The sequence below is a fragment of the Stylophora pistillata genome, chromosome 9 (genome assembly GCF_964205215.1).
Source record: "Stylophora pistillata chromosome 9, jaStyPist1.2, whole genome shotgun sequence".
Taxonomy (NCBI): domain Eukaryota; kingdom Metazoa; phylum Cnidaria; class Anthozoa; order Scleractinia; family Pocilloporidae; genus Stylophora; species Stylophora pistillata.
In genome coordinates, this window is record NC_142527.1 from 30,858,830 (window position 1) to 30,878,136 (window position 19,307).

The window sequence follows — 19,307 nt, forward strand, 5'->3', positions numbered from 1 at the left end:
TCCACCTTTCATTCGAATCAGTAAGTGTTAGACAGTATTCCTCTCACATGACACCCGGGTGACAGACGTTCCATGCTTGATCTTCGGAAAGGTAAAATAGATCTTCCGAAGATACCCGAATATTTTACGGTTGTCCTCGGAAATCCTCGTGAAGTTGGTTGGCTACCAACATGGCGGGCGATAAGAAAGAATCAAAGGTGTGTGAAAACCACGAGAATTGCACACAGATTGATATCTTTGAAGCTGCACAGTGTGGGTGAGTAATAGATAAGCCGTTGTTCGACTGTATGCCTCTTTTTCAACCTCCAAAACATAACTTAGAGAGGACTTTCCACATATGATATCATGTGCTCCTTTTAATATAAATTTCCCTTTTTAATCGCATCGCCTTTTAAGCCTCTGAGGATGGTATAATTCAGTTCTGATCTTCGATAGCTTATCTTTATTTATGATATCTTTGGTTACAATGTAGTAACTTAACGCGAATGAGACTTAGCAGACACGATATGCGATCTGGTAAATGGAAGAAAAAAAATGGTTTGCTAGACAAGTTTACTTGTTATTAACAGCTGAGGCGTTTAGACATGTTTTTACTCTGAGGTACAGATGGACTTAGTTGGTCGGTTAAAGGCCATTTCACATGAAATGGGAAGTAAATCAACACTGGGAATTATGCAGAAAAGAGAGTAACCAAAACTTGCCAACGATCCAGTGGAATAAGGGAAAGGAGTAAATCACACAAACACCTGTTTTTTTTAAAAAAAGAAAAAAACAGTGATTTTTTTTTAGTTATTTAGTTTGACGGTTTTTTTTTTTCCAAAGTACCTGTAGTGTTAAACACAGAATGATTTGACAGACTGATATGTCATCCTAACAGTATGGATCCTACAGTACATCTTTTTATCAAGTTATACTCTGTTTGTGGTCATTTAATTGACAATGTGGCTTCAATAAGATTGCTGGGGATATTTAAAAAATCTGAGTCAGATGAAAGTTAGTTACTATAAACTGTGTCGAAAAGCTTACATTGGCCCCCACCTATCCCACTATGAAGTGTTCTTTGTTCATTTTTCAGTCTGATGCATCATATCAAAATCATTTTTTGTTCTATGCCTCTCCTTTTGTTGACTCCTTTCTCTTAAGAAGTCTCCAATGTGGGTATACTTCAAACATTATACAGGCAATATTAATTTCACCTCCTCTAACCTGATATAATTCAATTATTTATGATAATTAATTTTGTCTTTTGTATTAAATTGTTACAACCAAGACATTGATGTAACATTTCTGTTTGTTTATAGAGATTCCAGAGTTTGCAGAGAACTTGTTGCACAGCACGGCGTAAAAATTCTTAGCACATACGACAGTCATGGACACACGCCTTTGCATTGGGCAGCCCTGGGTGGTTACAATGAAGTTATAAAATTCTTTATAAATTGTGGAGTTGAAGTAAATGAACAGAGTCGATCAGACTACGGACCATATCCAATTCACTGGGCATGTGTCAATGGTCATATTTTATGTGTGGATCTTCTTCTTCAAAACGGGGCTTCAATAGACTGTACTGACAACAAAGGTTGTACTCCCTTGATTATTACTGCACAATATGGAAAAGCAATGCTGGCTGGATACCTTATAGGCAAAGGAGCAAAGATATTCTTGACAGATCATGAAGGAGACAATGCTTTACACTGGGCTTGTTTTAAAGGTAGCAAGTTCTGTATATATTAATTGCAGTATGGTGAACAATTGGTTTTTCCATCAGTGTGTAATCATCAAGATATAAGGGAGGCTGCAACTTTGGAGCGTAAAAAGATACTTAAGAGTTGCCAGAGATGACTCAGACCAACTGCAGCATCTCAGTACACTTCAAAAGTGGCAAGTGCCTCATATCTTTTTGATTGAAAAGGTGATGCATAAGCCAATTTTTCTGTAATACTTCTAGCAGGCAGTGTTATTTGATATTACACCTCACGCTTCCTTTTTATGTGCAGTTCCTCAGTAGCACAAAGGAAATATAAACCAACTGAATGAAAGTATTTTTCTCTGATGTTTACATGTTGTCATGAAATGCTTACAGTTAAACAAAAAAAGAAAACGAAAATGTGAGCGGTAAACGTTTTTAGTTTGTGGTTATGCTGATATCTAATGTGTCATAACATGATAAACATTCTTAAAATACTTCAGGTATTCATGGTTTTCACTGTTTGACAGTAAATATGTTTGGGAGCACTTGCAGTGGACAATAATTATACCAAGCATATTTTTGGTTTTCATGTATGTAAAATTTGCAGGTCACAGTGAGGTGGTTCAGTTGCTTTTGTATTCTGGGTTTGATCCCAAACAGAAAGACAGGTTTAGCCAGGTATGTTTGGTAAACTCTAAGTATATACAAAACACAAACTATAAGTTAATTCTTTTAACAAGTACTGTTCCACTAAAAAGTAATCATGGGTTCTTTCCTGCATGGACTAAAAGAGAAAACAAATGGGTTCTATTTGTTGAACATTGAACTTTAAAAGATCTAAAAGAAAGATACTATAAACATTTTCAATTCTCTCAGACTGAGTGCTTCACGGCATCTCGGCTTCAGTGTTCCAAAAAATTCCCTTGACATAACTAGTATCCAGTAGGTGAAGATAGACACTGTAAAAATGTAACACAACACAATTACCCTGGTTGAAGATTGTATGCTGACATGATAATTTGGAATATGATGGAACAGATTGCTGCTGTGTGAGAATCTTGAGAAAGCAGTGCAGTGAAAATTCACCAGACAATTTCTAAACTCAGCAATTGGACGTCTTCAAATATTTAATTTTTAACCTAAATAGTCGTTTACATCCTTTCCCCTCTCTTTGCCACTATTAATTATTCACAAGTATCTGACTGAGGTTCTCACTGTGGGTCATCTTTTATCATTTTAAGTTGACTCTTTTCCTTGTGTATTATTGTAGAGAGATACATTCTAGGAGAAGGAAAGAGAGAACAATCTTGATCTCTAAATCTTAAAATTTCTCATCAGAGCATTAAACTCATGAAAAATTGATAAGTTTGGGTTTGAAAGTAAACCAATGTATGAGGAAAATGCGTCTTTTCAATCATAAGTCATAAATCAATATTTAAGTATCAAAAGGATAAGATATGAAGAGACAATGTCAAAATTAACTTGTCTGTCATATGATTTAACTTATTTGCAAATAATTATTCTCTCTGACAGTAATTTTGATTGGTATTAGCCATGTAAAAATGTTTACATTTACAAAGTAGGGATTCATGTAAAATAATCATGATACGTTAATAGTTGGAGTGACATAATTGCCTTTGCCTTTTACATGCGTGGCAATTCACACTAGAACATCATATTGTAAAAATTACCTCTCATTCCACATTAATGTTCCTCCCACCTTTTTGTGTTATGTTATTCTGTATCATAAAAAAACTTGAGAAGCTAGACTGCTGTACATAAGAAATTCAAAAGGAGCATCATCAATTGATGCAACAACACTTCAGAACTGATACTTACAAACAGAATACTTGTCAATGACAGAAAATTAATTTCTTTTTTCGATAAATTCATTTCTTCATAATTGATAGGCTGGTTCAACCACTTTGAATTATGAACTGATATAAATATATATTTGATTTTAATTGCAGACTTGGTTTTCTACAAGCAAACCTTTGATTAATGGGCTTTTGAAATTAGATTTTTCTCTTCATAGATCCTTTTTTTGTTTGTACACGAAAAGAAAACCAGGCGGGAGAAATAAAATATTTTAATTAGTTGGTCTGAAATTATTTCCAAATAATTGAATCTTGGAGAGACAAACTTGAAATACTTGCTAGAGGTTTGAAAAAAATAGTTTCAGTACCAGTTTCCATTTGCATTCTAATTTATTAATGAATATTAAACTTTGAAAGCAGCATAATACTAACTTCTCTATAGCTGACATTTTAAAGTTAATTAATGACTAGGAGATATCTATGGAAATTTAAAATCCAGCTGACTTTTTCAAATCTTTGTTACAATGTTTTAGACCCCTCTTCATCTGGCTTGTCTTAGTGGAGACCTGCTCACAGTTGAGCACATTGTGGACATGGTAGGCATTGAATATTTAGGGAAGCTTCATCCACTACTAAATTTGATGACTGTATGTATAGCCTCTGGGTTTCTGTTGGTCTGTAATGGTAACAGGACCCAGTAGAGTCCAACTCTGTCAGTAATTGTACGAGTGATTACAAAATCAAACAATTGCAAAGCAGGAGTCTGATTTCTTAATTACAAATAAATAAATAAAGGCTGATAGTTTCTAAAGAAACTGTTTGGGGCTGTGTCCGTGGGGGTAAGGAAATAATTTGGAAATATCAACAAAGTTGAAATGGTAAATTGGCCGCCGTAACGATTACAAAAGCTGACATTTCGAGCATTAGCCCTTCGTCGTAATCATACTTGTTAATTACAAGTATGATTACAGACAGAATTGGATGACATGAAGTTCTGTTACCAAGTAATCATAACCATTACAATTTCTATTGAAAACAAATACATTCATTTGAGAAAATATCTCCAGTAAAGACATTGTTTAAAGTAAGAAACTCCTCCATTTTGGAAATTCCCCAGGTTTGTAGGGTAAGTGGTTGTTGCTATGGTTATTGAAATCAATTCTGGGATTGGTGGATCTGGCTGAGTGGACTAAGTTTGAATGACTTCTTTAACTGTCTGATTACAGCCAACTGTCTGGTTACAAGGTCCAATTACATCTCTATAGGATTATTTACAAATGGTGAAAAATAAAGCAGCTAATGCACCAATCACATTTGGGAAAATTTTAATGGTTATGATTAGGAAAGAGAGTTTTGATAAAATAAGGACTAACTAACCACTGTTGTGATGTTGCTGAGCTTTTTAAACAGGTTTGTCAGGATCATCACTACCAAATCTTGACAAACAGAAACTTTGTTAACAAGGCTAGAAAACATTTCATTTTATGTTGGTCTGTTACAGAATAATTATATTTTAGTTCTGTTCTTTTCACTGTATCAGCTTGTCACCTCTTACCTCTTAAGCTATCTGTCCATGCAAATAGAAAAGAAACAGAAGAAAGTGCATTAAATTTTTAAAACACATGAAAGGTCATGTGGTTACTGTAAGTCAGCCAACTGCCTAATATCTAGGTCTAAAGAAATAAATGTAGCTTACTTGTTAGACATACCTTGTCAGATGAATAAAGGGGGTAGGTTTTTAAAATGGCTGTGGTGTTTAGTTGGAGGGGGTATAGCAAGATTACATGGTTTTATCAAACAAGCTGATAAATATAAATAATTTTAAACTGGCCATGATAAAGAGTTTCTAAAGCTGATGTCTTAACCTTTAACCTTTTCGTCATTTGCTCTGGCAAAACATACATAAAATGCTGTTATTTTGCAGGGAGGATCTTCTGGGCCGGGTTGTTCAAAGCTGGGTTAAGATAACCCAGGGTTACTGTAAAATCTGATTTCAGATCTGAAAGCTTTAAAAGGAAATTCAGTGGAATTCTTTTTGTGTACAACTTGGTGATTGGATGCTATAAAAAGTGTAAGGAATATTATCCCAAAAAAGACTTTTAAACAAAGGATTAAAGAAACCCTGATTAGAATTTAACCTTGGGTTAGTGCTAATCAGCCTTCAAACAACTGGGTCCAGAACTATACTGTCTATCACAAACTTTTAATTATATACTGATTTAATTACGTGCAGTTGAAATTCATTAGGAATACAGCCAATTTTTAACTCTTTACAATTTAACATCAGTATGCTGATTCTCCACTTGCTCCTCTGTACATTTCCTAAGGGACTAACAAAGATGATTACTTTGTGTAGCAATCAATCTTGAGCTTCTTAATAAGTAGGTGCTCGTTTTCTGTATTCTTGTCACCTTAAAGAGTGATTCAGGGGTGATATTATTCAGAGAAATTAGAAAAAGGCACAATAGAAGTAATAAATTATTATTAATTATTATTAAATTAGGTGATTATGTTTTAGTGTGGGTATAAATCTTTTCATATTATTCTTACAGCTCAGGTTTTCAATGGCTAAATCCATGAAACACTAACAACACCATTTTCAGAAATATTTTTCACAACTGAGTGCCACTAGTAGTATTTACTTCCCATTTTTGCTCCAGGATGTTGTGTTAGATGCTGTAGATAGTAATAACAAGACACCATTAAGACTGGCCATGGGGCGAGACCACAAAGAAATTGTACACTACCTGCAAAGTAAACTTAATCGTCTGGTGTCCTGTCACATGAGGTATGTCCCTTTATGCAGTTTTATACAGTACATGCACTCTTATGGGTTTTCGTATGTTACAATTAACCATCTAGAACATGTTCCTGCTTTGAGAAAGTATTTAAAATGTTTGAGCCATTTATCAATTTGTGGTTTAAAGTGAATTTCCAGCATCTCACAATGGCACCTAACCACAGCAGCTCTATTTTGTTTGAATGTAAGAGTGATCGTCACAGTAATGAACACGACTTATTATGAACAGTAGTGAAAATAAGGCCTGAAAAAAATTCCTGTATAAGAGTTGAGCCCATGACCTTTGCGAAACTGGTGCAATGCTGTACTAGCTAAGCCAACATCCCAACTAGGAGCTGGTCATTTTATTGTCATTATGTTTGTTGCCAAATAATTTGTTACTTTTAAGTTAATTTGATTTTAACCCTAATTTGATTTTATTTCAGAGACATTGTGTTTGGCCCACCTGGGAGATCAAAAGGACCATTGTTATTTTACCTGGGAAATCTGTTTCTTTGGGGTTATCCTGTTTATTTCTTTTATGTGAGTAGATCGTGAAAGCTGATGAAACAAAGACATTGTTCTATACCCATTTTTCTGTATGGGAGGCATTGTAACATTACCTCAGTATATGAGAACGATCCTTCGCAGTAAAGCACTATTTGAGCAATAGTGGAAATCAGACCTGAAAAAAATTTCAGGCCTGTACGGGATTCGAACCACTGACCTCTGCGATACTAGTGCAGCGCTCTACCAATTGAGCTAACAAGCCAACTGGGAGCAGGCCATCAAATTAATTCGACATAAACCCGTAGATGATAAATCAAACGACAACAAACATATGAAACATATGTGTGAACTGCGGTTATGAGACGTATATGAGAACGATCCTTCGCAGTAAAGCACTATTTGAGCAATAGTGAAAATCAGACCTGAAAAAAATTTACCTCAGTAGTTAGTAAGCTCAACTGGAGACAAGTAGAGTAGACATCTATATTTATACAGGATAGCCCCTTCAATGTAGTAAACACTAGTATCAACGGGGGTCCTTTTACCCACCCATCCCACCTCACCCCATGGGAGGACCTCCATCACACAGTAATCTCGTGTGTCGGAAATTAACGTCTCCTGCCCCTAACCCTGCAGGAGATGGGACCTCCATTTATTCGTCCCTATCCGAGAAGACTAGAATATCTAACCATTTCTTGATGTTATAGAAAGGTAGCGCATTCTTCTCAATTATTTTAAGATCCTGAGTGTTGGTCCAGCTAGGGCTTGAACCCTCGACCTCCCGCACAACAGTCCAGCGCTCTATCCTTTGAGCTAACCGGGAGGTGGTGAAGTGGTCCTAGTAAAAACCCTGTGCAGGGAAATTATGTTATCAGAACCCTTAAACTCTCAAGAACTGATTGTTAATTCTCTCCTTTAACTGCTACACATTTCCTTAAATAGTATTTAGGAGAACCTGGTGTTTGATCTGATCAGTTTGAGTACTCTCACTACCTGTTTGCTAGAGGATGTATGGATTTTACAGGGAGAAATTACAGGTTCATCACCTCTGGGAGACTTAAAGGAGGGGGGGAGGGACCTGCAATTGATTAGCAGCTTATACCCTGGGGATTACAATATTACAATATTTCTACTTTCATTATGATATTGAAGCTAGAATCAGCCCTGACTAAAGTAGAACTTGGCACGTGTCCATTATTGATACTTCTGTTTGCCTGCAGGTTGTTCCAGTTTCATGGGATATCACACCATGGGCTCATTATTTGTTTATTTTTCTAAACATTATGATGTGGTGGGCTTTGTATTATGCTAATTCACGAGATCCAGGGTTCCTCCCCTGCCATAGTCCAGATTATGACATGGCCTTAAAACAGGTGAGGATGTCATGGCATGTTTGTAGGACGTGAGTTTTGTGTAATCAAAATGGCAACCTCCTTCGCAGTTCTCTAAGGTGTTTTTTTTTTTGTCATTTTAGGTGCCGTTCTATGAAGAATGGCAAGTTAAGACAGGACAAAACCCTCTGGAAAACCTTTGTCACACTTGTAGGCTGGTGCGACCATTGCGTGCAAAGCATTGTAGGATATGTAACCGCTGTGTCAAGCATTTTGATCATCACTGTCCTTATATCAATAACTGTGTTGGCCTCAATAACAGGTAAATAACATGGTTATTACCACTTCATTACACTTTTTTGTGTGTTCTTGTGACTCATTCCCAGTATCAATATGAATTTTCTTGCAAGGGTTCCTTGACCAGAAAATATAAACAAACCACCAAATGAAACAGGAAAAACTCAGGATTACAAATAAAAAATTATAAAACGTTGAAGGGTTCAGTGAAACCTTAGAGAAAGAATTGGACAATTAGCCATGAAAACCACTGGCATTCTATGATGTAGTTTGTCCTGCGATGAGAGCTTACCTCTTACTGGTCACTTAGGGAAACATGATGAATTATCATATGAGGGGCACCTTCACAGCCTCTTTAGGTGTCCCCTGGTTACAGGTGCCCTTTGAATGGATACAAAACGGAAACAAGCACTTAGGAACATTTAATTCTTATTTTGGATCAAAATTTTTGCCTCCTTTTAGTTTAGATGTGGCTGTCCTTCGAATATGTATTTCAAATTAAAGACCTGGGCTGGGTTAAGGTAACCCAAGGTTAATCTGATATTACATTTCATATCTGAAGCATTAAAAGAAAAATTCAGTTTAAAGAAAATTTAAGAAAATTCAGTTTAAAACCCTTTGTCTACAATTTGATGATTAGATGTTCTAAAAAGAAACGAGAAAATTTTCCCAAAAATTCTTCAGAAAAGAGGAATGATGAAACCTGGATTCAAATTTATCCCTGGGTTAGCGCTATCGACCGTCGAACAACGCTCCTGATATATATCGGATATGGTGCTTAACGTATAATTGAGGCAATATCTGAACCCAGGAGCAGTTTTGTGACAATGTTTATTTTCAGGGGTCCGTTCTTGATCTTTGTATCATGTGTGGCTTGGTGTAGTATTTGAACCCTGGAGCATGTTTCTTTTCAGGGGTCCGTTCTTCATGTTTGTATCATGTGTGGCTTGGTGTAGTTTCATCACCGTGTACTTCGCCATAACAATGCTGCATTTGTACGGATTCAGCTGGATATTTTTTCTTGGATTACTGCAGTTTATTGTGGTATCAGTGTTAATGGGAGCTTTGTTTATTTTTGTGGTAAGTACAAAGGCTGTGTGCCTAATTTGAGTGTGTGTGTGTGTGTGTGTTGCATTGCGGTAACCGTGAGTTCGCAATACAACAGGATTTTATTTCTTAAGTGTTACGAGTTTAGAAAAGAAAAGTTTTCCTTAACACTTTGATGGCATTCAAGTATTCAAAAAGATTTGATTTTTGCTTACAATCTGTTACTCGAATCCGGAGGGACCTATGAAATATTTTTCCAATTTCACAAATAATATGGTAGGGGTTTATGAAAGAAAAAAATAATTTGATGGTTTTACCACTAAAGTGTAATCCGTATATAAGAACGATCCTTCGCAGTAAAGCACTATTTGAGCAATAGTGGAAATGCACTATTTGAGCAATAGCGCTGCACTAGTATCGCAGAGGTCAGTGGTTCGAATCCCGTACAGGCCTGAAATTTTTTTTTTTTTTTTTTTCAGGTCTGATTTCCACTATTGCTCAAATAGTGCTTTACTGCGAAGGATCGTTCTTATATACGTCTCATAACCGCAGTTCACTCATATGTTTCATATGTTTGTTGTTGTTCGATTTATCATCTACGGGTTTATATCGAATTAATTTGATGGCCTGCTCCCAGTTGGCTTGTGAGCTCAATTGGTAGAGCGCTGCACTAGTATCGCAGAGGTCAGTGGTTCGAATCCCGTACAGGCCTGAAATTTTTTTCAGGTCTGATTTCCACTATTGCTCAAATAGTGCTTTACTGCGAAGGATCGTTCTTATATACGTCTCATGACCGCAGTTCACTCATGTGTTTCATATGTTTATTGTTGTTCAAAGTGTAATCCGTAACCTTGATTTTTTTCTGTGAGCTGCAGAGTTTAAAGTGCACCTAAACCCAAAAATATTTTTCGCTTAACGAAATAAGCGTATTTTTTGAAGTATTTCTGTGCAAAAATTTTTTATTTGCTCAAATCTTCAATTTTCTGTGCCCAGTCAAAATACGGAAAATCGGCCGCCATCTTGCCCCACGACCGAGTTTAAAGAGGAATGGCTCTAGCGGGTAATGTGACGTCAAATCGAGAACACGAAAGTCTGCATTTCACACATTTTCACATGTTTGGGAAGGTTGTAGTCGATGTTTTCCGAAAATATGCCGACTAAGGGCCTGATTACATGAGCCGGGCTGGCCCGGTTAGCCGGGCTGATTTCTTTTGTTTTCACGCTTTGGCGAACACCAAAACAAAAGAAATCAGCCCGGCTAACCGGGCCAGCCCGGCTCATGTAATCAGGCCCTAAGTGTGTTGTAGAAGGATGTAGCAACTGGCGAAATTTGCAGGAGGGTATCGCGCCGTCTCTTCCGGCGTCATCTGACCTCGCCATCAAGTTTATACTTACGATATCACAATTCGCATTATTTCACGGAAGTTTTTATTAGCATCTAGCGTTATTCGTACTGGTAAAAAGTTTTTTTTCTTTTTCTTTTTTTTGTTTTGTTTTCTTTTCTCCTGAACAGATGAGCCAAATTTCAATCAACCTCACTACAAACGAAAGAATCAACAAGAAGAGATACGCGTATCTGAGAGGACCATCTGGAATCTTTTTGAATCCTTTCGATAGAGGATTTCTCAAGAATTGGTTGGAGTATTTTCATTGGGTGGAACCATTCGACAAGAAACCAAACCTTCTGTACAATGTATAACGCGGCTGGCCACGAGAGTATGAGAAAAATCATTGTTACCATCCGTCTGAGGTTGTAGCTCATAAAATGGCTAAATGTTTAAACGACACAGCTTCAGTAGATTTCTATCCTGAATTGAGCCTTTGATCGATAGCGTTAGTGGGCTCGACCTACAGTGGGATAACGCTTGGAACCCGGATGTTCAGTTTCTGTTAAGATGTGGGTCGATAGATGTCTATGTTTAAAAGAGGAACAGAATATTCTGCCCAGAGCCATGGGCAGGTCACGATAGTTACAGAGAACATAAATTTCACGGAGCCAGAACCCCAGTAAGAGATATAACAATAGGCGACCTTAAGCGCAATCAAATCTTCGGTCGTGGCATCAAACTTTCTAACCTTATTGAATTATATTCGAAAGGCCGGAGACCAAAGGTTTACTAATGTTTTCTTTTCTCCACAAATAGGTGAGATTGAAAATAAAATACTATTTAAATTTGAAATCGTTTAATTTTCAAGAGTCAGAGTGCACACAGTAAGTGTGAGACCAGCTGGTATCTGCGAACATTTATGAAATAGAGATAGTATTTTCTCCTGATCAAACGTTTTACGAGATTTTTGAGAATTTAAATGGAAAGATTACGAAATTTCATCAAGTTAGCATTTGATTATAAACCATTATGTGAAAAAAATTGTCACAAGTTTTAATAGTTTAGTTTCAACTCTTTTTTTAATTTTCCTCGATGTCAAAAATGGTCAGTGATCAACCTTACCAATAAAAGATGCATTGAAAACTGTGTTAAGAAATTTACCTAAAATATTGCGGTTGTGCTTCGTTAGCGGATTGTTAGTTGGTAAATTTTTTCGTAAGCAAACATGAACGTGATTTCACTTTATTCACGATATTCGTCGCATGTTGATTGAATTTTTCGCTGGTTTTTGTCACGGTCCTTGTTCCGTGCGCTTTTGCACGGGTTCTCTCGCCTTTCTCCCTCTTCAAAAACCAACTGGTGAAATGATATGTCGACCCGGATGCACACACACGCGCAAACCAGCTGATTCTTTTGGCGTCACGTAGCCAAACAAACTATTGTAAGTGCAGGGCATTCTTATCTGAAAATTGGGAAGTGGACGCCTCACCCGGTCTCTTTAGAGTCATTGATCAGGTTAGACAGAGACGGTGCAAGTCTGAGGTTGCCTATTATTTTCAAAATTTGTTGGTTGAGGTGTACTTTTTCAAACTGAAAGGGAAAAAAAGAAAAAAGGTAAGAAACTGCCGTACATCCTACTTCCGCAACATTTATTGTAAGAACAACCATTAATATCTTATGAATATGTGGATTATATTTCCTTTTAGTTTCATCCGGATGCATCTAGCAGACGCCAGTGGCTTACAAGTGTACTATTACACCATGCTAAATTAAACCTCTTTCTTTTTCATAAGGAGCTCATGTTGCTTCGTGCGTTATGGTAGTTACAAGAAAAGCGCAGGATACTTGTCCCAGAGCAGTGCTTCGGCCATTTTTTGGATCACCTCTCCGTTTAAGCGCCAGAAAAAATCCGTTGTGTTGATCGGACTCGTAGTAGTTGTAACCGTCAGTATGGTGAATTTCCTTCCATACACAGGAGGGGTTCTGAGTGTCCTGGAAAATAATATCACATAAACATGGCATTGTTTAGGAAATGCAAATTGTAACAAACTGAACTCATGAAAACACCGACTGACTTCCCCAAAAGAGAAATTGATAATTAATAATTTTGCCACTCCGCTAACAAAATAAATTGAAAAAAAAGAAAAGTATACTGTAACCGACATACACACATATAAACATGACGTTATCTTATCTCGAATTTAAAGAGTAGCTAATAACTTCGACAATCATCTGATAAATCTTCCTTTTGTTTCCAAATATCCTAGTTACTGGAGCAGAATGTAGATGTGATCAGGTAAGTGATCTCATTTTATATGCACACAGAAGTGATAAAGCGGAACTAGAATGATATCAGCGTTTTCGTATTACCATCAGCAATAATAAAACATGCGGGCGTATTAATGTTTTGGGCCCGACTCAGTCAATTTAGCTCGAGCCGCCAGGTGAGGGTTAAAATTACTCTAAAATTATCACCCTCGGAAGGTACTGAAAAAAAAAAAAACGAAAAAATATCTACAAAACATATGAATAAAGGCTGATAGTTTCGAAAGAAACTGTTTGGGGCTGCGTCGGTGGGAGTAACGAAATAATTTGGATATATAAACAAAGTTGAAATGGTAAATTGACCACCGTAACGATTACAAAAGCTGACGTTTCGAGCGTTAGCCCTTCGTCGGAGCGAAAACGAAGGGCTAACGCTCGAAACGTCAGCTTTTGTAATCGTTACGGTGGTCAATTTACCATTTCAATTTTGTATTTCAATATATCCAAATTATATCTACAAAACAGTCTGAAAAATCATGTGAGTGTGCCAGCAGGCTAAAATACCCGCCAAATTCTTCACTTTAGTAAAATGCGCCACAATGCCTGCCAAAGTAATATCTTACGCCCTTTGGACCGTTAAGATGTTTACACTGTTATTAAGAGAATGCTAATCTGGCCTTTTTTTTTTCTTTTTTTCATGGATAAAGGACATCTTTCTAATTTCTGGTGATGGACAATTTGGAGAGATAACAACTCTAACTGACAGATTACAATCTCAAAAAATCATGTGCAAAGTAAATTGTTGACGAACTGTTGCGTTTAATTGGGTGTATGCCCAGGAGGTCTAATTTCATCGTGACGGATTAATTCCTTAACTTAGTTATATTTATCTAGTCATGCCGATATTTTAACAACACTTAAAGTGTTATAGACAAATGCTTAAATATCATAAAGTTTTTCATAAAATGTCTGGAAGGTTTCCCAAAACAATCTCAGTTGTATGACTCTTTCACTTGGATTACTTTCGCTTCCCAAGATTATAATTTGGACTTACAGGACTATATATCTTCTGTAAACCGTGAAGCACTTTTTCGTGTTTTTTTCAAAACTGAAAGATTTTAACTGATTTATTTCTGTAGCTGAGAACTCACCGTTGTGTATAAATTTCCTTGGTCATTCATTGCGACGTAAATGTTGGATTGAACTCCGCGAATGGTGACTTTGGCAAAATCTGTCGTTTTCATTTCAAAAACTAGGAAGGAAAAAGTATTCATTTCATGGAAGGGTTCTTTTATAGGTGAAAGATGTCGAATCTAAAAAAAATGCATGTCTAAGTATTGGTACACTGATAAAAACTTCTTAAACTGCAAACACTTTTCAGTCGTCTCACCGCAATCATCGTCCTTTTCTCTTACTCCCCGCACACTTCTTTGCTGGTCAATTTGAAGAAAAAATCCCCATCTTGAAGTCACTAACATGCGACAAGAGACCATGGCACATTGATCGATGTTCTTTTGACTGAAGTACAAGTCTGTTTTGTGTGGTTGGGTTATGTTGAACAAAATGAGTGGGTGACTGCTTTTGTAAACAGCCGAAGCGATACCAAAGTTCAATGAAGCTCTAAAGTGAAATGAAAACTGATCAGATTAGCAAACATCAATATGAATTTTTCCCGACCACCAAACGGAATTGCTTTGCTAATCTAACAGCACTTCAGTTTCGCCATTTTCCTTTGAAAAATATTTTCATGTATTAACTTTATGAGTAAAAAATCCGCAACATGCTCATCACATGATATTTGTTTAATATTCTAGTTTTGATTTTCATTATCTATGAATTCCCCTCTTGAGCGTTGGTTGATGAGACAGTTCAAATTTATCTGAGAAAGTTTTTTTCGAGACATTGCCTCAGACCACATAAAGAAATTGAAACTTGCCTTGTTGGTTCAGTTTCTGCGTTCGAACTGATCCTCAGACAGGCGCCACTGTTCTCCTGGGTTAGGATTAATCAATACTTTCACAGCGCAGATTTCGCCAATTTTGGTTTTGTTTCCCTTAAACGCATTGAAATGTGGCTCATAGGCTCGTATAGCATGCATAGACTAAATAAATAGACTAAAGTCACTCGCTACACCTAATAATAATAGAGCCTAATATTCGGTGATTAGGACCCAAAGATGAAATAGATGAACGTCTGTAGAGGTATTATCCCTACTCAAATCGAGATAGTTAGCACCGTTTGATTTCTGAGGTAGCAACGAGGAATATGGTAGTAGTCAACTAATAACCGTGTAAAGCCTGGGAGAAGCAATACGTTAACACTGCATTAAAGTGGATCTCGCGATATCGCTCAAAATAGATAAAAAAAAAAAAAAATACTGGTTACCAGAATAGAAGTTTTGCACCGCAGCCATGTTGGATGGCAGAAACAATTAAAATATTTTGCATAAGAAAGAAATTTTTTCCCATGTGAAAAATAATCTATTGTGCTTGCCATCCAACATGGCTGCTGTGCAAAACCTCTATACAGAAAAACTGTTGTAATTTCGATGTCTAAACGGCGATCCAAAGTTGTACCCAAGTGCCTCGTGGGATATTGCATGACATAAAAGAAAATGAAAGAATTTGTTTTGATCGGTAAACCACCCGAACACATCACATTACTCTTTATCTATTTATTACGAACTCGAATGAAAAGCTCAGATCGAATGTGTCATAGGGTACTGGTTTCTCAATGACAGTGAAGTGGTCAAGGAAATGACAAAGTTCATTTTTTTTGTTAATTTTATTGGAAAAATTACAACTAAAAAAATTTGATTTCCTTATGATAGAATATAGCTGTTACTACATTCAAATTTTTCAGATTTTTTTTTTTTACTGCATGAAATAATAGTTTCATTATGCACTTATCTCCTCGATCGACCCCCTTATTTTATAATCAAAATTATATCAATACACTACACGTATATAGCGGTTTCGTCATTTTCGACTTTGAAATGAAATACAGGGGCCTTACATTTGAATCACTGTCGAGATAGTTTCAGAAATCAACTCTTCGCAATCATTTTTAAACGTTCACTGGGCACTGTGTCAGTATCAATACTCGAGAAGCGCGCAGAGATTTTTTTTTTCAAGAGCATTTTGTTCCTTGACTGAGTCCCTCGCTTTGAGTGCCTACAGGCATACCATGCATGCATGTATGCGTGCGCCATGACTTAGTTAATGCGTGTATGCATGAAAGGAGGGATTTTATCATGATTCATGAGTGGATGATGGAAAGATGATGGACGGATGGATGAACTGATCAGTCAATAAAATAATTCGTGATACGCGGTCTTACAGAGACCGACACTTCTTCATCAGTAAATTACCTGTCAATCTTCTGAACTGTACCCGAACTAGGTGCTTGTGGGAACATTTCGTAAAATTGTCCTAAATATTGGCTGTTAAAGCGTGGGTTTTTTCCCTGCCATTTGGTTGAAATTAGTTTGATTGTCGATTTTTCAGTAATTCAGGGTTATAACTTACAGCTGTGAGGAAAAGTATCCAGTGCAGCTGTGACCCGTAGGTCCACCAAGTATTTTTCGATGTTTTTAAAGCGTGAAATTGCATCTTTCACTCTTCGAGTGATGATTGAATTAAACCTCCGTTCCACTTCCTGTTGAATCATCGTCAACATGGGGTTTGTTAAACAATTCATCAACTTTACAAATGATCACATCTCTTTTCACCTCAGACATCTTACTTGGGACCTGGTACTTGATTCCCGCCAACTCAAACCGCGGTAAACACTGCGCCAACTCATTCATTAACGACGACAGCTCTGCGACCTTAAAACAACTGGTCAGTGGCTGCTTGAGGAGACTCCAAATACTGGCGTAGTCACCCTTATTGTGTTTAGACTTTTCAGCAGAAGAAGTTTCTTCATTCTTCTCTAACGTTTCATAGATTTTGCAAATAACCAAGTCTCTTTTAATACCATCCAAATCTGATGGAATTTCATATCCATGAGGGGTGTTTCCCAAGTTACATTTCTGTAGCTCTGTTAAAAGGTCCTCTATTTTTCCCGGTCTCATTACAACAGTAAGTGGCTCCTTCAGTTCACTCCAAAGTTGCTGGAAGGTCGCCGATTTAAAGTTAGGTTCCATGCCTTCGATGTGATGTGCAAGAGCTCGTGCAATTTCAGCCCTGACCCCACTGTGAACATTGCTCCCTCTTTTATGGAGATAGCGCGTGTGTGGGGCATTTCTCTCCTTTCTGCGTTTGGTTTCGTGAGATGCATGTAAAAGTGAGACGTACCCTAATTCTTCTTGAAATAGCCTTACCTGCTGTAAACAAGGAAAATAGGACATCGAATCATATTTATTATCAATATTTAACAATAACTTACAAGCTCAGCCCTTGCAAACTTGCTGTACCATAAATTCCTCTTTTGCAGTGTTTTTTTTTTTTTTTTTAAATCTAAAACTATTGGTTCCCCTACGTTTTACCACATAACAACAACGAAAAAGAATGAAAACAATAAATAAATGAACGAGGCTGAAAATGTCTCCACAGCCAAATACCACGTGCTTTTCGAGTTTGTAAAATTCACATTGGAGCAAACCAAGAAAGGATAAAGTTTGTCCTCTCCTACACAAACTGATTATCATGTAACTTGTGTGTGGATGGCTGGGTTCTCAAGTTTTAAGAAATGCATAAGCAACAGGCCTAGTGAAATGTTCATTGTAGCGTGTTCATCAACAAACATCGCGGAACACAGACAGTGCATAAGCTTTTCAACTTGATGCCAAGCTTTAAAAACTGGTCTCATTTATTGTCTTTAAAATACTTCATAGTACCATATACGTAGATCAAGATTTGGAAATCGATCACATATGTAAATCGATTGGATTTGTAAATCGACTGAAAAGGTTTACTGGTTACTTTGATTCCAAGTTATCAGTAGCACACTGCAACAACCAGAAGAAATGAAAACAACCCATTCAGTCGCTTGATCTTCTCTGCCACTTTGGAGAAGAACGAGATAACTTCTAAGGTATAGCCGCACTAGGAAAATTCAAACTCAAGGATAGGAGGTGTCAAGAGAATACAGGCTCTGCTATGTGGGTAGTTCCTTTCGAGGCGAAAAAAGCGTGTTACGGATGAAGGTAATCTCGCCTACAGCGTTCAGTTTGAAAGTCTCGGCACAGTGGGAACTTAAAACAGCGAGTTCGGTCTGTATCATTTCAATAACCTCTCAACTAGTTCAAAACAAACAACCGATTCTGGATAAATGAAAAAGGACTTTCCTCACTTACTTGTTGCGGAGAGTTCTCGGTTTCCAATTTTCCATGTTTTCGTACGAATAGGCCTCGAATGTCCATGGGCTGGCAGTCGCTCAAATGTAAAAAAGTCAGTTTCGTGAGAAGGAATAAAGTGAAAACAAGAGACGTTTTAGTATTTTTTTCTCTCATTTTGGCCCCCTGAGTGATCTTTGCAACAAGATTCTAGACATCAGGGCGACTGACTCTATGAACAGTAGAGCTTCATCCTGGAATGTGCCAGTACTAATTTGCAAATAACACGTAGAAGAGCCACTCAATCATTCTACCTTGCAAGTCCCTTTCTTGTACCTGCTATCAGTCATTGACCCTTACAAGCACACAAAGACCTCTTTCAACACGCCCGGTCAGACACAAATAAATGAAAAGTCTTTAATGATCAGCCCACAAGGCGAAAAATCAAACGTAACGGTTTGATTCACGTGAGAAAATGGTGAAGTATATTGTTAAAAGCAGGTCATTGTTTCCATTAATACACCACCTGTAGTCGCAAAATTAATACTGTGTTTTCTTTGCGTAGGTTTTCTTTTTCCATACCTTGAATTATTTTTTTACCACAAACCTACTATGCGTTTTCAAAGAAAGAAAGAAATCTTAATTAAGCGTCGCGAGGTTCGGTTTATTAACTGAGTAATCCTCGCCTATAAAAATAAATTTGCAGGTGTTATTACTGCTCTTTGACATCTCCTTAGTTGGTTATAAATTTCTGTTATGGTCACAGTAACAAAAAAAATTAATCTGAAGCAACTTGAGCAAGTCGAGCTTTTGCCTTTGTGACAGACATTTTCACCCAATGAACTGCCCTGTCATGCATAAGAATGAACAAAGTACATGATTTTCGCTCCGATGGCCCGTAAACGAAAACAAAAATTAAATCTTGGTGGTCATTTTGAGTTTCAATATTTTATTTAATGTATTTGAAA

General features: G+C 37.0%; 3 protein-coding genes across 4 annotated transcripts; 1 reads left to right on the top strand and 2 right to left on the bottom strand.

Annotated features, from left to right (window-relative positions):
* The first annotated feature begins 17 nt into the window (after positions 1-17).
* LOC111335477 (uncharacterized) lies at positions 18-11,942 on the top strand. The gene is made up of 10 exons (XM_088732597.1): positions 18-256; positions 1,302-1,708; positions 2,295-2,365; positions 4,038-4,100; positions 6,165-6,292; positions 6,730-6,826; positions 8,014-8,166; positions 8,268-8,446; positions 9,336-9,501; positions 10,982-11,942. The coding sequence occupies exons 1-10, from the start codon at positions 171-173 to the stop codon at positions 11,165-11,167; spliced, it is 1,536 nt and encodes a 511-aa protein (XP_088588723.1). The 5' UTR covers positions 18-170; the 3' UTR covers positions 11,168-11,942.
* Positions 11,943-12,424: 482 nt separating this feature from the next.
* LOC111335479 (fibroblast growth factor 7) lies at positions 12,425-15,291 on the bottom strand. The gene is made up of 4 exons (XM_022941384.2): positions 14,998-15,291; positions 14,452-14,681; positions 14,213-14,313; positions 12,425-12,788 (listed from the first exon to the last, which is right to left on the bottom strand). Exons 2-4 carry the CDS (start codon positions 14,552-14,554, stop codon positions 12,594-12,596), a joined length of 399 nt encoding a protein of 132 aa, XP_022797119.1. The 5' UTR covers positions 14,555-14,681; positions 14,998-15,291; the 3' UTR covers positions 12,425-12,593.
* A 535-nt stretch (positions 15,292-15,826) lies between these two features.
* Positions 15,827-19,245, bottom strand: LOC111335497 (uncharacterized). 2 transcript variants are annotated; one of them, XM_022941410.2, is made up of 2 exons: positions 18,361-19,245; positions 15,827-17,385 (listed from the first exon to the last, which is right to left on the bottom strand). In XM_022941410.2, the coding sequence occupies exons 1-2, from the start codon at positions 18,514-18,516 to the stop codon at positions 16,699-16,701; spliced, it is 843 nt and encodes a 280-aa protein (XP_022797145.1). In that variant the 5' UTR covers positions 18,517-19,245; the 3' UTR covers positions 15,827-16,698. The 2 variants fall into 2 exon arrangements, with proteins under 2 accessions (XP_022797145.1, XP_022797144.1); XM_022941409.2 differs by having other exon boundaries at positions 15,827-17,388; positions 18,361-19,059.
* Between the last annotated feature and the right edge of the window lie 62 nt (positions 19,246-19,307).